We start from the raw sequence: 19,057 nt of genomic DNA, 5'->3' as shown, positions 1-19,057 counted from the left end.
CCTCAGGGCTTTTCCTCGCTCTGTGAACAGTCCCAGTCTCACCTCTGAGAGGAGTGAGCAGTCGCTGCTGCGCTTGGTGACGCCTGAGCTCTTTGTCCAGAATCACAAAGACTCCCCCGCCCCAGTCTTTGTGAGCCTCCTTGGTTGTGACAAGCTCCCTGAGACATGACTCTTGGTCCTCAGCCTGTCTTAAGGACGGGGAAGGAAAGGGCAGGGGAGGGCGGGCCAGGCTCGGGGGTCTGTTGCTGGCATAGTCCCCTCAGGGACCAGAGTAGGGGAGGGGCTCCAGGCCATGGGTTCTGGGAATGAAACCCACACAGAGCACCTTGTTCTTCTTCGCTACCTGCGTTGAATGTTTAGCTTCTGGCATAATGATGGAGAAGTTGATTGAACTTGGAGGTCAAAGTCAAAGTTACTGGGAACTTTAACGCTGTTCCCAGCGTTAGCTCCTCTCTGCCGAGGAAGGGGAATGGATGCCCTGCTGTTTTCGTCCCCTTAGCCACCTGCACTGCTTGTCTTTTCCAAAGAAGCCAGAGCCAGACTAAAAGGAGGGAGGGGGCCGGGAGGGACAGTGGAGGAAATGGGAGGCCTCTCCTCCTGCACCCCAGCAGGGGGTGGGGGGACGTAGGCCGGCGGGGGCTTCAGGGTGGTGCTCGCTGCATGTCAGAGGAAGGGAGGACCCCCTGGAGGCTGTGCACCTTGAGGACTGGACTCTTGAATTTGGCCTCTTTTACTAAGTGCCATAAAATGAGGCTTGTGAGTCCCAGACATTCAGATGGTAGCCAAGGGGGACACCCCTCTGTTAAGCCTCTTCCCGAGGCTGTGGGCACAGCACCTTCGGAGCCTGGCTCACCAGGGTCGGGTGGGTTCGTCTTTGCTCCTGGCATTGGGCTTAGCTGGTTTCGGTTGTTGGGCAGGGCCCGAGTTTGGCAGCCACTCCTCGGCTCCAGTGTCTGTGTCATCCCAGATAAGCGTCACCTCCCCGGTGCCCCAGTGGGAAGAAGAAAAGGGCGGCCGAGGGGCTCTTTCTGGAGGGGAAGCCAGTGATGCTGTTTCAGCTCCATCTCGGGGGCTGCACGGCAGTGCTTTTCTTGGCCATCTCAGAGGCAGGAGTCCTTGGCAAACTCCTCAAAGAAGGCTCGGCCACTTCATGTACCCTCCTCCAGATGAATGTCTGCATGGAGTGGCGGAGGGGTGGTAGGGTGATGCGTTTTTGGTAGCTGCTCCCCAGCGGGGGCCCCTTCTGTGGGAACAGCCCCGAGACACGGTTCAGGAAAGGCCCCCTTTTGGAAACACCCCCTCTTTTGAAGTGTAGACTCTGGAAATGGCACCTGGCGGAGAGACTCCTCTTCACCCTCTTCACCCTCGAGCCCAGATTCGGGCTGTGGCTCCTGCTCAGTGGTTGAGATGAACGCTGAGTGGTGGAGGGTCCCTGCCCCTGGCCCGAGCTTCTCTCCCCGTGTGCTGACTATGCAGAGCTCCGTCTTGGGAACACAAAGCCCGTTGCTCCACTGTCCCCTCTGTCTGCAGAACGAGGCTAGAATCCCCCCCAGCTCCCAGCTCACTGCCCCCTGCACTTCACCACTGTTTGGTCCAACTGAGGCAGAACCACTCCCGCAGTGACTCGCCGCAGTGCGGGGGACAGCTGATGTAATGCCCGGCGTCATCACCGCTGTAAGGACGGTCGTCCCAGACCTTCTTCCTCGTGTCATTTAAAGCAACAATGCAACCTGAGGGGGAAAAACAGTCCCATTTGTTCTAGAGAAAGAAAGGATTTGTCACCATCTGAAAACATTTGTTAAGCACATGCTGTGAGCAGAGCGCTGGATGGTCCCGAGATGGCTTGGCGCCCGGGGGTCTGAATGCAGGTCGAGAATGAATGAACGTCCGCCGTTCATGTCCCGAGTCCGGGTCCGGGGATGGGTGCGTCCCAGCTGCTCGAGCAGCGTCTGCATTCACCTTGGTGTGGAGTCGCCGCATCACGGCCCCTCCCCGTGAAGGGGGCCCTTCCCCGTGAAGGTGGGCCCCTGTCCCCCTGTCCCCCTGGAGCCCGATCCCAGTTCAAGTTTGGCTGAAGGTTCTTCCCACATGGTTGGCTGGATGCCTGGGCAGGAAACCCTGAAATAAGAGAAAGATGGCAAGTGCTAAAAGAAGACATTTCAACGAATAAATTAACTCTTTTTATTGCAAACTGGAAAAACAGTAGCTACTTCTATTTTTCCCCTCTCTGTTGCCTAGCAACATGGCCAGGAAAATTACTTGGCTCTCCCCTCAAACACACACACACACACACACACACACACACATGTCTTACCTGATTTTAAAATATGAGAACATAAGTTGTTTTTTTAAGGAATAATGAGACATTTGATCTCTTTCTTCACAAATAAGAAAATCTATATTTTAATTTGTATTCATTATGATAATCAGATCAGCTTTTTCCCTTCCCTTAAAATCATATTTTTATGTCATCTATTTCTGGTAGCTTAGAATAGTTATATACAGTAAAAGTCTGCAAGCCTGCGAGTTTTCTTTATAAAAGTATTTGTGGAGATGCACCAGCCACCTCCCTGTGTTTACAGAAAAGGTGTTTAAATCGCTGTCTAGAGGAAGCTGGCTGGCCGCAGAGGCAGGTCTTGGAGGGTCCTTTCTGTCAGTGGACTTTTCCGGGTCCCACGGTTTGGATGTGTCAGAGGAAATGTGTGGGTTGGGTGAGGCTCCCCATTATCCTCCCCCACTGCTGACTTCGGTAGATTCTCCCGTCACTCAGATGAAGTGAGGAGTGGGTGGTACCCAAAGGGAGAGAAGCCAGGATTCTAGAGGCTGTGGATCTGAGCTGGTTGCCTGGAGACCAACAGGGAGGTCTCCTGGCAGCACGGGGTGGGGAGTGGAGGGGACAGGGGAGCGTTGGGGGACTAGAGAAGAATATGAGGAAGGGGGGCAGATCAAGTTTGCATTCTCTGTCTTTCCAACATAAACTTTGAAAAGGCAATGAAATGCCATTGGGTCCGTGCGACATGCAAATGCAGCGTTCGAGTTGCTGTTCTGGGACCAGAGTTTGCGGAATGCCAGCTGGGGTCCTAGTCAGTGGCGTTGTGAGGGGGGCACAGTCCTCTTGTGCCCAGCATGGGAGGGCGATGTCCCAGGGAGAACAGCCCAGACACATCGAGGCAGAGCTGGTCTTGACAGGCCTCAGGGGCTGTAAACTCCACTGATCATCGAGTCCATAAGGCAGGATAAGCACTGCTTTGGCGTTTTAGCCGTTTTTCAATTCCCATCTTCCTTCCTATCCAAATGGGGTGGCTCCGAAAGGGGCAGTGGCATCAGACAGCGTGTGCTCGTCCCTTGCTGCTCAGCTCTGAGCCGCAGGGCGTCCGGAGAGCCGAGTAAACGAACCTGTGCGCCCTTCATCTTTCAGGACCTGTACCGCCCCCTCTCGCCGGATGATTTGGACTCAGTGGGAGACTCAGTGTAAACGAGACCTGCAGCCATGTGTCTGGTTTGTGACTGGGTGGAGGTCTCCCGTTGTCTAAGCAAACACCTAACCGCAGCCACACAAAAGAGTTTTGCATACTTTGAAATTAGGAAGCCTGAATCCCTTAAAAGTGAATATACAGACCTTTTATATCCATGACGTTAATCCCGGAAGGAGTTTTTCCTTCGATACCTCCTCCGATGTTTGACCGGAGAAGCCTGGACCCGAGCTTGCTCCTTGGCTGAGGTTTTCGTAGACGGACCCAGAGCCGAGTGTAAGCTAATGGGTCCCACAATGGGCAACCCAGCGTCGTCATTTCTGTAGCTGGGGCTTTCGTTTTAATCATGAGTAGACACGTAGACACTGTTTTTCTGTGCTCGCGGTCCACCAGATCACAATGGCCCCGAAACACGTTTTTTCTTCAAGTTAAATTCTTTCTAAAATTTGGATTGCTGATTTTTAAAGGGTGTTTTTATTGCCAAATAGTTAAAATATTCACGTAGGTGGTTTCCTTCCTCGTGAGTGGACAAAGCTATTTCTCCTTTTGTGGGTTAATAGAATCGAGGAAAACCACGCACACCAAGGAGGCATCTCGTGAAGATTTTAACGTTAGGGATTAGAAAATTGCCTTGTTTGTGTCATCGAGCAAATTTAATTAAAATTTTTTATTGGAAACAGCTTAAATATAGCTTACACTAAATACTGACGTGAAGAACTACAAATTATATCATTCCTCTCGCAGCCAAACATGTCATTTTTTAAACCGGTCAAGCCCAAAGCCAGGAAACTCTGTTTTACACACAGGCCTGAAAAACCACTGTGCCTGGACGTCTTCCAAAAAATCAGTTTGGAAAGCAAAATTCTTTTCAGTGGAACTGTGCAGAGGGGGCCCGAAACACCCGGGTCCCCACTCCGATAAATCCTGGAGTGTGCTGGTGTTTTGGAAATTTTCATATGCAAAACTCCTTTTGTGTCAAACCAAGTCAATGATTATAACCTGCTGTTAACATTAACACACTAATTCTGCTGTTCTGGTCCTCTCTTTAAAAATTGTGGTCAGCTTTGCTTAACCCTAAAGTAATTATTTTGAAATCCAAATGTTCAATGACTTGAGGGTGTATGGTCTGTTACAGTTACGCCACATCCCGGCGATCCTTTCATTTCACTGGTGCAAACGCTAACCGAGTAAGGCTGGGAAGCATGGTTCTGACATTCTGTCTGTAGCTCAGTAGGTGATAAATGAAAAATGCATGATGCCATTTGCAGGCTTTTACTTGAGTTTTTTCCAAATTTCACTTGAAAAATGAATTTTAAAACAAAACGTTTGATTCAAGATGGAGAGCAATTCAGTTGTCATATCACTGTTTCAAATGTTCGCAATTGGACTTCTTGATAAATTGCTCAACAATCACATTGTACCATCTGGTTTATACTTACATATGTTACCTTCTCACTTTCCAAGTGAGTAAAATATTTCAACCAAAAGAAGGATGGGGAAAAAAGTCCAGACAATCCAACAGCATTTGAAAACTTCGCCTTATAATAATTAGTGCCTCATTATCCTGTCTGTCGGAGAGAAAGACATGTCTCTGGCAGGTTATTCGAGAACTGCCGACTGAACCATTCCATCTTGAAAGAGCCGTTCAGAATAATACCTGTTCCAGACTTCAGTCCTGAGACTGTTTCCAATAGAAGGGAACAGAGACTCCTGCTGAGATCAAAAGGCCGCTTTGTTTGAGCTGAGACAGTAAACATCTGGGAAGTCGCCCGTGCCGGTGTCTGCCCGAGTTATGTTTCTGTAAAATGCATTGCTTGATACAGTTGAGTCCGTAAAAGATTAGGACACATCTGCCTGAATGGCCTGTAATGCAGAGAAAGCAGTGGAACAGGGAACCTAAGTCTGGTGGGGTTGGATGGTCCAGGACAAAACTAAACTCCAGTAATGTCACCTCCCCGGCACTGTCCGTCTCAGGGACAGCTCCTGCTGGGACATGCCCCGCAAATGCCGTTTGTTCTGGGTAAGTGGCAGGTGTTACCTGTGGAGGTGAAGTCCATGGCTTTGTGTAGACCTGGCAAAGAAGCAAGCTGGGCTTGTACTGATTGGCATAGATATAATGGCGAGCTTTCCATCCAGGGGTTCCGAGGGCAGGCTGGTCCTCAGCGTGTCGTCTTTTTGGCATGTGACTTTTATTAAGGGCCCGTCAGGGGCAATATGCATCATCTGCTTTTTGAAACCGAAGTCCCTCAGAGATTGAAACAGCACGCCCTTTACAGGCTTTGAGGTCTCTTTCTGTGCAGAACGTAATTCCATTATACTCCAGCAGGGGAAAAAAATCCCGAGCAAAAAACCAGAGTTTTCAGTTTATTAGTGGAATCAAATTGATGATTTAAGGGCAGTTAAAATTTACTTACATACGGAATTCTTTTAAGAAAGAGAGACACTGAATTTTAAAATTGTCCCACTGAGCCAGAGAGAGCTCCAACGCAAAACGTGCATTTTCGTCCGTGGGGCAAACCTCACGTAGGCTGAAGGGACTATTGCTCTGCTTAGAAGTTGGACCGTTTTTCATTTGCGCTCCCTTTTCCCCTTAGCTATCATAGAAAAAGATACAGTCAATACTTCCCTGCTTTCTGCGTTTTAGAAATGCAGGGTGCATCAGTGTGAAGTTCAGTGTGAGTGTAGAGGGCGCTGAGGCCGTGGGGTCTGATTCTTCATTGTTCTGCTCAGTTAAGGGAGGGGGGCACTTTCAGAAGTGTCGGATCCGTCCACCTGTCCACATCCCTGTGTTTTATATTGGCTCCTCCAAATATTAAAGAATCAAATCAGGTTTTTCTGAAAACACTTTGAAGCCGCGTGGATGTGTTGTGTGTGCCCCTGGGTGGCCCGGGAGAGGTGCTTTGCTGCACCCACTGCAGACATGTACAAGATTGGGCTCTTTTTATTGCTTTTACACTTAAAAACAGCGAGGTCTAAAAGCCACATGTCTTACTACAAGTGAATGTGAATATAAAATAATACTTCTGAAAAATAATCCCGTGTGTGGTAGCTATTGGACTGCCAAATTGTTCTTAGGTGGCCATATATCTGTACAGGTGTGTGCATGTTTATGTACATTTACAGGCCTCAGCGTGTACATGGGTGTGCTTATATTTGTGTCTGTGGATAGGCCTTAAATAGTAAAGTCTGGTGTTTGTGATGCGGCCTTACAAGTTACTGGCTATTGTGGAATTATATGTAAAACCTTCATGCCATGCATTGTTCTCTGTGGCTAATTAGTCAGGGCATGTTCAAGTTCAAAAGCAGGTTGCTGAGTTTGTATGGCAAAACAGTTCCAAATAGTCAGATGTCCCGATTCCTTTAAAAAGTGAAATCTAGATACACACACAAAAAGTCATCGAAATTTAGACAAATCCAGTATTTGTTGACAATTAAATATGAGCATACATTAATGTGTATTGTTATGTCTTGATAGTCAATTATTAAAATGAATGCTCTCTCACAGACATTTCTCTAGTGGGTACGTATGGATGGCATGCAATGATTGCCAATCAGCATCCCCTACAGAGTGAAATACCGGTCTGTGGATGTGTGAGTAGCTGGGCATTACGTTGAAACATAAATAGCAAAGGACCCAAATGACGTTCGATTTGAAGTGAGTCTGACCACAAAGCCAGATGACCTGTAAGGCGATTTCGTATGTTCTTTCAGAACGCTCTTCTAAACCGTTGTGCTGTTTTGCCTAGTGACCTTACTGTACTTGCTCCATGCGTGTGTATGTCTACATAAACATACGCACACATGAAAATGTAACTTGAACGGATGTACCACACGCCCATACACCTGCCTGCGTGTGCGGGCTGTGCGGGCCTCGCTCGCATCTCTGCCTGTATGTCTCAGTGATAACTGTATTTGACCGGAAATTGGAGCTGTGTCTAATTCAACATACCCCTTGCCTGACGCAGTGTGTTGTCCCATTCGGCTAAAAGACATTTGTAATGTGCCTGTGAAGCGTGTGGAGAAGATAGGAGACCTGAGGCCCTGGCTATAATTTTAAGGGTGCATGATATATAGTGTCTGTAAAATGTGGTTCATTTTAGTAAAGATGATGGATAAATTCCAAGGTAGTATAAATGATGCATGTAATACAGGAGTGTTTGTATTATATATGGCCACAAAAATGTCTGAAGCCCCGGTGGTAGGCGTCTGAAAGATCGTAGGCAAAGAACTATGGAAGTACACTGTTTTGTGATCTGTCTTTGAGTTCAAATTCATCGATGACAAGGAACTGAGTTTCTTTCTTTTTAAGGACATTTTACTTCAAAGTGCACCGTGAATGTTGTAAATTTGGATAACGTTTTTATAAAATGGCCGCTTACAGTTTGGCTTGCTCGGATGTGTATTCTCTTCCAAAGAGCATTGATTGGGTGTTAAAATGGTTCCAAGTCCGTCCGTGGCGGCCATCCGCAGAGTCTGATGGAGTTAAGTGATGGAACGTCCCAACGACCCACTGGTGGCGACCGGGCCACGCCTCCACGCTGTGCTTTCCCGTAAACGCTGTCCCTTGTGCTGCTCCTCTCTAAGATACCTTGTGACACTGCCCTGGCGTCGCTCTGCAATAAACAGGAAAAGCCACCTGTGTCGTTCAGTGAGTTTCTTTCAGAAAAACTCGATGAGTAGGCTTGGAGACTGAACCGGCTGTGTGGGGGAGGAGTCACGTTCAAAATCGTGTGTGTGTGTGTGTGTGTGTGTGTGTGTGTGGTGTCCCCCCCCCCACACACACTGCGAGGGACGCCCGGGTCACTGCAGAATGGCACCACAGGACATCGGAAGTGTGCGGTACCAGCAGCGGCAGCCAAAACGAAGTCTGTCTGATGAAGAACGCTGTCTCAGCTGGCGCCAGCAAAGCCAGAAACACACCGTGCTCTCTGCGTTGCCTTCACGATGAGTCTGCCGGGCGTTGGCCACTGGTTGAAAAAAGAAATTCACCTATGTTTTGAAAAATGCTACCTGTCTACTGGGTTTGACGACATTTTTCTAGAGCCATCTGATTTGCAGGGGGTAAAATGTATGTGTGCGTATGCAGATTACTTCAAAATCACTGAATAAATATATAAAATGAATAAATATGCAAGGAAATCTGTAATGATAATAATAAAATACCGGATCGCCCAACTTCAATTTAGAACAAAAGTCCATAATCTGCTTCATTCATAATATGGTGTAAGCGAGAAAATAAAATGCTACCGGCCTCCTTAGAAAATGTTTTATACTAAAACTGTCATAGAAGTCCAGCATTCCGGTTGTAAACCTCCTATGTGTACCAGGTGCATTTTAACCTTAAAATTACAGTTTACTTTTGTTGGTTCTCCTCGTGGTTCCCTTGACAACCTGAATGCCACCAATAACGACACTCAGCAATAATGATGCTAGAGGAAAGGACATTGACAGATGTCCCAAATGTGCTGACAGCTCCCCGGTGTGACAGAGCTAAAGTGGAACACAGCGGGGGCCCCGGAGGGGGGCGGGCTCCCTTCATCCCAGGCTGCGAGCCCCACTGGAAGAGGGGACAAGCTAGATGCCTTCCCAGGCCCCTTCTGGCTTGGTCGAGCTATGACTTCATGCAGAGGAACTCATTCAAGGACACTTTGTGGACCCCCGCCCCACCCCCAACCCTGCCACACCATCACGCCAGTCCCTTCAGGACCAAAGGTTCAGGTTCCGAGCTTACAGGACGTGGCCTGCACACAGGGCCGACAGCAGGCGTGTAGACCGACTTCCCGATCCCCCAGAGTTGTAACTAAACACAGTGAGTTTTGAAATCGTAGCTCCCAGGGTTTCACTAAAATAGATTTAATGACAATATTTCTATTTTCATGTTCTCGTTCCCTAAGGAACCTCACTTGGTGAATAGTGGTTCTTAAGTCTTTTAAAAACTTGGAGCAAATCTTTATGATAACATTTTACATTTTTTAGCATTTACTCTTAGTTGTACACCTGATTGCCTATGTTGTAAACTTTAGGCTCGACATGCTGCGAAGAAGGCAGACAAAGCAGCTTGGAGACAGGAGCGCCCTTTGCGCCTTCTTTCAAATACTGGGGCCTTAGTAGTTATTGCAGATCGATGTCACCAGCCTCTTGTCCTGTACCCAATTGGCAAGCCAATACATGCATGGTTTTCTGATGTACGCACAGCCTTCCATGGGTTCAAGCTTTCTGCACCGAGATTATGATTTTATTTTGTTTTATGAGGTCATCTTGAAAGAGTCAAATCAAGTTAAGACCACTGTTTGCATCTGTTAAGTATTTATTGGTTGTGTTTCCTTTATAATGTTGATTGGGTTGATTTCTTAACTTTTTTTAACAATTTTTCAAATTAACATTGACAAAGTAATAACCGTACACCAGAGATTTTCAACCAGTGTGCCGCAAGAATTTTTAAAACAGGCAGCCCCTGACTACTTAGCCAGGGGCACGGACCTCTTTTTGCTTAAACTGTCAGGTAAAAAAAATGATGCCAGCCAACGCAAGAATAGCCATCCAATGGGAACCATCTAATAGCCATCGGAGCGCCCCATCTTGAACCATAAATGTATGTCACGTAATAGAGTTGCATCTTATTGATCACGTCACATAATGAGGTTGTGTCTGATTGGTTAATTCTTGGTACCAGGAAGTCTTATATATAAGGACAGGCACCTTAATTTAAAAAAATACTTTGGAGCAAAAACGTGCAGGTTATTATTATTGTAAAGTAATCAAAACTATACCTAATTTTTGTCACATTGGCAAAAAGTACATTTTTGGCGTGCCACCAAATTTTAGAAGGAAGTTGATTTGTGCCATGAGATGAACACGACTGAGCAGCCCGAGCCGAAGGGGTCCGGCGGGATTTTCCTGGCTCCATTCGCTCAATGGGATTAATCAGGAATTAATTTCTGAAACCTTTACTCAGGGCCCCAGGTCAGCGACCCACTGAAACAAATGGCAGGAGTTACGCACACGATCCACACTCAAAACGAGCTGCTTTTTACCACATCGCCCGCAGACACGTCTTGGGAAATGTGGTTGGAGCTGTTCTGTCAGCTGCCTCCCTTCACACCGCGCGAGGTGCCTCCAGCTGCCGCGTGGCCCCCGTTCAACGGCAGCGCTGGGGGTGAGCGCTGATGCAGGGCGGTGTTTCCCCGCAGGTGCGCCCTTTAAGCATCCCCACCTGGTGCCCACGGCTTGTGCTTGGACGTGATGATATTTCCAATGTCACCCTGTCACGTAGAGCAGCTGATTGCATTAACTTCTAAAATGACTGCACACCCAAAGGCCTTGGAATCAGCAGACTGACCGGAGGAAACACAAAATCTTACTGTGGTGTGTACAGCAACATCATTTATCTGCTCAGGGAAAGTCAAACACGTACACGGGTTGCACTTGGATAAGCGAAACGAGACCTGGGCTTTCAGCTGCTGTTGGTCGTAAGCAGAGGCTCATTCAGCTCAGTGGGTTCCTTGTGAAGAACTAGATTATGCACATTTTTCCTTTACTGTTTTCGAGATCCCCCCATCAGATTTATGGAAAGTAGCCAAAACGCCCTAGCACCAAGTGTACTTAGGGCAGTCACGAGCACACACAGGGAGCCACACCGTTCAGTGTATGACCTCGACGGGCAGAGAGCAAACACGTGAGGTGCCCCCCACCCCCAACCCGGAGAGAAAGCTCGCCTGGCCCGCCTGCTCTGTGCTGGCCCCGGTGCACCTGGGACGCTGAGTCTGTCTCCAGCGCCGGCTTTGGTGCCCACAGGAGGGCAGTCCCCGGGGACCGGGGCAGTGGTGGTTGTTGATGTCACAGGACACGATGACGACCACGACAGAGAGCGTTCAGGTGAAAAACAAGGAGACACGGGAGGGCCCAGGAGCCTCCTGGCCGTGCCTGGGGCATGGCCACGAGCGAGACCGGCCTGGCGCGGCTCTGCAAGCGGGAGCGCAGACCAGGACGGGGTAGTGCATGGCAGTGTCCTGTCAGCATCGACTGCCAGAGAACTCTCTTGGCCTCCTGTCAACAGCGGATGGGCTGTTCTGGGCTACGCTGGGTCCAGTGCCGCGTGGAGGTCCCCGGGCAGGAGTCCGACCATGGCTTACCTGGGATGTTTGTCCTGGGCATCGGTTTCTGGGTGAAAGTCAGGAGCAATAGGCCGTGTTTACCATCCATTCCGCTCCCCGTGGTTCTTTGAACCCACAAATGGGCATCGTCCTAGGAAAGGGTTACTATAAATGTTAACTTGCCTGGCTGGTGTAGCTCAGTGGATTGAGCGCGGGCCTGCGAACCAGACGATCGCGGTTCGATTCCCAGTCAGGGCACATGCCTGGGTTGCAGGCCAGTTCCCACAGGGGACCCACAAGAGGCAACCGTACATTGATATTTCTCTCCTTTTCTCCTTCTCTCCTTCCTTTCCCCTCTAAAGATAAATAAAATCTTAAAAAAATGTTAACTACCCTACTTCTTTGGGGGAAAGAAGCGACGACACTGCTAGAAACCTAGTAACTTTATTTTATGCGATTGGAGCCCAGTCAGAAGAGGGCTGTTAACTTTCAGAGTAGCCTGTTTGCAGTTAAACTGAGTCTTTCTCTTAAAACCATCCGTCCTCTGACCCGGGAGGGACAGTCCCCAGTGTTTTCAAAACCACAAGTCGAAAGCCGAAAACCAGGGATTTCAAACGTAAGCACACCTGTCCTACCCCTCCTGTGTTTTCAGAGAGCTGAAACTCCTTGCAGGTTTCTGTTCGTCAGGTGGAGAGAGCGCAGCTGGCCCCGGGCCAAGCGCTCGGGCACCTGACCTTTGGGGACACTGTTGACAACGTGATCCATTAGCTACGAGGGCGGCTCTGTGGCATCCCCAGCAGGTGACGTCTTCATGTGCTGCAGGTCAGAGTCTGTGTTGAGCAGCTGATGTTCTTGTTGCAAGAACAGGGTTTGGAGCCGCCTGCAGAAACCGTGGATGCCTTTGCTACTGATCTGTTCATTCTGGTGCGTGATGAACGGATGTGTCTTTGTTCTAAACTTTCAACCCCCATGGGGCATGGCAGCTGCTGCCCTGCCCCCCAAACCACAGCGGGCCTGCATCATTTCACCCCATCACCGGTGACGCTGCTGGAAGAACGTCAAGGAGGGGACACCCTGGACGAGGAGACCCATGTTTCAGAAATCACGCCGCTGCTTCTCTGCGTGGAAGTCCACGACACGACACCAAAGGCAACGAGGCCGGGGAGCAAAGATCTCGCTGTTGGGAAAACACACATCTTCCCCTCCAACGTGGTAACATTACCCTTTATTTTTCCCCCAGGCACCAACAGCATAAATCAGTCTTGTTTCCGAGCAGGGGTTAGAGGTTCATGCAGTCGCAATACCGGCGACAGAGTGGGCTGTGACTACGCAGTGTCCCACGGAGAAAAACTCCGGATTCCCCTTCCGGATTCCCCTGTCAGGCCAGGGAACCGGTGCCGGCCGCTGGGTCACAAAGCAGGGCTAGAGGACAGAGCTCCAGTCCCCAGGCTGGTGAACGGTGGGCTCCTCTGGTGCTGGGATGTGAAGGGCACACCGCAGAGACCGTGCAGTGGGGTCGCCCTTAGGATGGTCCCTGGAGGAATCCCGGAACCTCTGGAACGTCCTGTAAGGAAGCAGATGTGTCACTGCTGGGAACCGAGCTTCTCCCCCAGTTGCGTCACCTGCCAGCTCGGACGACCCCATCCAGTGGGACGTGCTCAGCGTAGCCTCGCCCGGGAAAATGTCTTGTGGCTGTGGACACAGATGGCCCCACGTGGGTTTAGATAGCATCTCCCCCATGAGAGTGATTTTTGCTGAAAATGACAATCTGCAAGAGACTGCAGGTCATGATGAAATCATATGGAACTCCTCTTCCCTCCCACTGCGGCCAGGCTGGCTGAAGTGGGGAGGAGGCGGGAGACAGGTAAGCAGCGGGAAAACAGGCCGGCCAGCCATGCTTCTCGCCACCCGCCATTGTTCATCCACCAGCAGACGCTCCTTCCCTCCTCGGCCCGGCAGACAGCTGGCCCCGCGAGCCGACGCGGCCCCCTCACCGCCTCCAGCTCCCATCAGGCCAAGCAAGTGGGTAAAGCAGGAAATCGGAAGGAAGATCTTTTAGGACAAGCTGTGTTTGCTATTTAGAAATGTGCAAATGGGTTTTTCAGGGACAGGTGCAGAGATGGGCACGTTCGTTGTTAGCGTTCTGCCCTGCGGCCGATCAGAGAACTAAATATTTGGTGGTTGCCCCCTCTGGGCTTTCTGACTGCATGGGCACCCTGGGCGCTCTCATGGGTCTTGGGTCAAAGTCCACCCCCCCGCCCCCAAATACAAAGAATTGCCAGCGAAGGCTTTTATTCCTGTTGTGGCCTCAGATTTTTGTGTGTGACATTCAGCACATCGGTCCCATGCCCAGGGCTTGTGTCTTCTTGGCAAAGCGGACTTCACGAACCTGCTCTCGGCACTGTCTCCGGGGATGTGGTAAGGCTGGATCGTTTTTTTAAGGCTATTTGGTAAAAACAAATCGAAGAGAAAAATGTTCTCGAGTAAGAATAGAAACACAGTCCATTTGATCAGAATGGCATCCTGTCTGAGGCTCAGATGCAGGCAGGCAGCAGCAGAGGAGGCGAAGCACCTCCTGTCTGCCCCATGGAGACGGAGCCGGAGAGCGGTCGCCTTGCATCGAAGGAATGAAAGCCACACGGCCCTTCCCCACGGAGGGCGGTGAGCCCCACCGGGTTAGCACCCTCTGTCCCTGGTTGACAGGGCGGGAAGGAGCTGCCGTCCTCACCGACTGGTCTGAAGCTGCCCTTCCTCCCCGGTCTCCCTGGACTCGGCGGGGCTGGGCACCCTGACCTCGAGTCTCTGTTCTGATCTGTCCCCCTGCAGGGCTCTCAGCATGGTGGCTCGTCCACCTCCCTCGCGTCCACCAAAGTCTGCAGCTCGATGGACGAGAACGATGGGCCGGGAGAAGGCGGTGAGCATGGGGCTTGTTGTCTAAAGAGAACACTCCCTTGGCCGGGGTGGGGGCCGAGGATGGGTGGTGGGGTTTGCCCCTGGAAACGGTAGCTCCTCTAGCGGAGGAACAAAGGAGGTAGGGATAGCAAGGAAATAGGGTTGGCTGTGCCTCCTGCCAGCCACCACCTCTGCCCTGCGGGGACCAGGAGGGGAAGTGACAGCCTGCTCTCTCCATGCGTCGGACCCTCCAAGCATGTGAGTGGCCTCAGCAGGCCAGCTATTGGGAACGAAAGGGAGTCATTCCACCTTTGTTTTCCCAAGTTCTGTTCACGTTTAGCATCCCCCCTCCGTCCACTGTGACAGCCTTGCAGACAGGCTCTGACAGCAGGGACCACAGCCTGTGAAAAGACGGATTTATGAAAAGAATGAGCTGACAGTGGCGAAAATATTCTCCGTACCCTGAAGTGATCCACCTGAGAACTTCTCCGGGATGGGGTCACAGCTGTGGTCAGGTCACCTTGACCCAGAGCTGCGGTGTCCACGGGCTCCTGGGGCGGTTTTGGGTGGTAAGCCTCTCCAGCTCTCCCTGCCTTCCTTCCTCTTCTGCCAGAGAGAGACGGGCCGACAGGCTCCGGTCAATTCTGCGAAGGTATTTAGAAAACGGACAGGGTCAAACGGCTGTGAAAGAATCAGCCCCCTCATTGGTTTTAAATGATTTGACTGAATTTCCCCAAAAAGCACCTTGCGGTGGGGGGAAGCCCAGTAGTTATGTCAAGTGAGGTAACTGATTTACACAGGGATTATTTCCCCATGGCCACGGAGCATCAGGCTTGTTCTGTATTTCCAGGAGCCTGAGGCCCAGCCTTCTGGAAGTCTCTGTGGTTCCGATGCGTCCTTCTCTCAGGACTTGCAAAAGTCCACAAGCAGGCCAGCCCTGGGGGAAGCTTCTTAGGGACCAAAGCCCCAGGGACACCATTTATCAGCAGTCCCAGAGCTGGCACTCCCCCGGGGGGACGGCGGCAGCGCCTTCTGCCCTCTCCGGTCCAACAGCCAAGGGCGCTCACTTCCCTTAGTCGTGTCCTTAAGAACCTCAACAGCATGTGCTCTGAGAGGTGGCTGTAAACGTGGGTGCTTTGCAGTGGACTTGAAACTTCCCCAACCATCTCTAATTCCCATGGAGTAGAAAAAAACAAAACAAACATACAAAAACCCAGACTGAGTCTTTCAACAGGCAAAATTATTGGCTCCTTTGGGTGGAGAGGATGGGAGTTGGGGGGGGGTCATGGAATCCAGCTCTTTGTTCCGGAAACCGCTGTGAGAGCTTCCAGGGAGGAGACCGCAGGAGCCCCACATGCCCCAGAACCCGGGGTGGGGCCGAATGAGTGCTCTCCACCCGCTAGCCAGAGTCAGAGGCCTCGAGCAGATGTCTGATCATTCCGAATTTTCATTCGTCATTCCCCATCGATACCGACTAAACGAGAACACAGAACTCACCAAGGAAGCCCCGCTCACCGCCTGAGGTTTTCCTTTTATTCGGAGAAGAAACGCTCAGTCTCGGTTTACGGTTCAAGGTCAGAGGAGGAGCCTGTTTCGAAGGCCCACCAGGCTTCCACCCCATTTCGTATCCAGGTTGCCCGAGGCAAAGAGGGGATTTATAACTTTTGAGCATGTGAATTTTAGAGCCCGGCCATGAAAGGATTTTTATGCCCCTAAGATGTGAAAGGTGACCCAGTGTATTTATGTGGCCTGAAGTGTGGCTTATTTAGTTTGACGGCCTTGAATCTATAAAGCATATTAGGCATTTGTAACAAGTTTCAAAATGCACTTTACGGGGAAATGCGTTGCTTTAGTGGTGCTCACGTAATTGAAACTACAAAACCACGCTGTTTGCAGACATATTAGATGCTGCAATTTCCCCCAACATCTGCTCCGCAGGTTGCTGGTGAGAACTTCGTGTGGGATCAGCTCACCGACACGGGCGGGGGTGGCCCCCCGGGCTGGGTTCCTCCGGAAGTTTCCAGAGACCTCCCTTTCAGGGTGGAGTGAGGCTTGGGTGCCCTCGGCGGGCACTTGCACGCGCAAACTCAGGCCACCGGGGGTCCCTCCAGTGCCAGACCTAAAAGTGGCCTTTTCCTGCACGCACACAGTGGGTCTGCTGTCAGTGCTGTTGATCAGACTGATGCCCACAGAGAGCCCAGCGTCCCCCTTAGAGCCCCCTGCGCAGAGAGCTCGCGCTGCGGTCGTGCACGTGGGCGCACACCCTGGCTCCTGGACGAGGTCCCAGCGAGTGCACAGCGTCAGCAGAGGGCGCAGCAAAATGACCCCTGGGTCCAGGTCCCATGTGTTCTGCGGTGCTGGCCACCGTCTCCTCTGTGCCGTGCCGGCCCGCCCTGCCCCACCAGTGAAAGCACACCATCCCTTCTTCCAGAAGCGTCGGAGGAGGGCTTCCAGGTCCCGGCCACCATCACAGAGCGGTACAAAGTCGGACGGACCATCGGGGACGGCAACTTTGCTGTTGTCAAGGAATGCGTGGAAAGGTGAGGAGGCGGCCGGCGCGCCCTGGGCGGGAAAGGAGACCCCGGCTCCGCGTTGTCCAAGATCCCGTCTTTCTTTACCGTCCGGGACACAGGTGGGATTGCTTAACGCCTCAGGCCCAGATGTCAAAGAAAAAAAAACAAGATTTGACAAATGTAGTGATTCCTGGGGACAATCTATAAATTAAGGACTTTGATTTTTCTTTTTAATGTACTCAGCAAAACTTTGCCAGATTTTTCAGGTAAGTCCTTTCATTTTGTTAAAAAAAAGATATATGCGTATGTTGAGTAATTTTTTTCCTATACTCTTTTTCAGGCATTTTGTAGAGATCAGACATTCAGACATGTAGAATATATATATGTGTACATACACATATATAATATATGTCACAGACAATCATGAAATTAACTATAACAGCTTTGAAAAGCTTTAAAGTGTGTGTGTGTTGATCCCTGCAAACATGGTGCTTACTCCCCTAACATGCTCCATCCCGAGCAAGCCAGGTCCCGTGCCCAAGGGAAGGGGGTAGAGGGCAAGGTTAGCCTGTGGGACCTTGACGCCCAATCAAGGACAGGAGCTGGTGGCGACGAGAGGGAGGGGTGACGACAGATGGAGCTACAGCCCCGAAGCAGGGGGCCTCACACCCTGAGCTCAGCACCAGGTTGGAACCATTTCTTTGCCTGCTTCCCATGGCAGCATCCCTCCTGGGCTGGGAGAGCAGAGTGTGGAAACCTCCAGGGGAACCCGCCTCCATCCCAGGGGGAGGGAGCTGGCCCCTCCCCCTGAGGCCTGTTCCTGCCCCTGTGGGCCCCCTCGGGCCACCAGCGGGAGAACAGTGAGAGCGCAGCGCCCAGCGCCCGTCCCTGCACGCACATGCCCTTGCAGAGAGAACACCAGACCGACCAGAAGCTGCAGCCTGGAAAGCAGAGCTTGTTCTTGTCCCCCGGCCTCTGGCTTAGAAGCGCAGTTGGTTGGGAAGTCTGCGCCCGGCCTTAGACACCAGGGCTGTTGCTAGTGTGGCCAGTGTCCCCTATTTGCTCCACGAACCCACTGCCATGCTTTGGAAGGGCCTTCCTTGATGGAGGCAGGGGCGCCCTCGGGAAGCCACCCTCGGACAGGGGACCCCAAACTCCGCTCCACCCCTAGGCCCACCCGACCGGGATCTTCGCTACAGTGACAGCGCACACAGGGGCAGCCACTCTTTGGGAGGGCCACAAGCCAGTCACCGGGGGCTCAGGGGAGCCCTTTGCTGCCCTTTCTCTCTCTGACCCCGCTTCTCGGTGCCCAGCCTGACCACTGTTGGGTCTCTGCCAGAGGAAGCATGGAGCACATGTCCCTTTACGTTCCAGGGCCTCATGCGTCCGGAACCAGGAGCAGCCACTGTTCCCTGAGCAAACAGGACACACCTTTACCATCTGGCATTCCCTTTAATGTCACTGCTGTTTCGATTTCATGCAAAGAAAGCCCAAGATCTCTCAGCTCCGTCAGTCCTTAGCCAGGCGCAGATCCGGGCCCGCTCCCAAGCCTACATGCCTGGCTGCTCTTCTCCACGGTCCCCAAGAAGGCGGCTCCCGCAGGACATGGCTTAGCAGAGCCCCGGCCACACGTACTGCATTTGTCCCTGGGCAGAAAAGACGGAAACTAACCAGGAAGAGCTTCCGAGGAGGCAATGGATGGAAGCGCGTGTGCTTGTGTGATTTCACGTGGCGTGTGCACTTTCACTGATGGGAACATGTCCGTTCCCGCTGCAGCCGCAAACCCATTGTTGTGGGGGTCGCCACGCCCTTCCACAGTGGGCTGTCTGGGTCCTGCCAGCGTCTGTCAGCCACCGAGCCTGATGTGGTGGCCCCTGCTGTTTGTCCCAGCAAGCACGTGGGTCAGAGCCGTGTCTTCGTTCAGCAGCACTGGTCTTCCCCGCGGTAGAGGCTCCTCCTCTCTCCGCCCAGCACGCATCTCTCCCTTTCCAGTCTGGGTGGCGTGTATTTGGGCTGAGCCCACCCTCCGGGCCTCACGGTCCCAGCCGTCAGAGTCTAAACACCAGATTGCGGCAGAAAGTGTTCG

At 51.5% G+C, this 19,057-nt stretch overlaps 1 protein-coding gene across 6 annotated transcripts in view; it reads left to right on the top strand.

Annotated features, from left to right (window-relative positions):
* DCLK1 (doublecortin like kinase 1) overlaps positions 1-19,057 on the top strand; it is a 233,090-nt gene that overhangs the window by 164,418 nt on the left and 49,615 nt on the right. For 5 of the 6 annotated variants that reach the window (XM_037057652.1, XM_037057653.1, XM_037057655.1 and 2 more), the window contains 2 exons: positions 14,393-14,480; positions 16,890-16,998. In XM_037057652.1, coding sequence (XP_036913547.1) covers positions 14,393-14,480; positions 16,890-16,998 — 197 coding nt within the window. Of the gene's footprint in view, positions 1-3,418; positions 3,624-14,392; positions 14,481-16,889; positions 16,999-19,057 lie in introns of those variants that run through there. The other variant, XM_037057656.1, reaches the window with a different exon arrangement.

This window comes from Sturnira hondurensis, unplaced genomic scaffold (genome assembly GCF_014824575.4).
Source record: "Sturnira hondurensis isolate 20B ecotype Veracruz unplaced genomic scaffold, ASM1482457v3 Scaffold0009719, whole genome shotgun sequence".
NCBI lineage: Eukaryota > Metazoa > Chordata > Mammalia > Chiroptera > Phyllostomidae > Sturnira > Sturnira hondurensis.
This window is presented reverse-complemented; position numbering and strand designations above follow the sequence as displayed.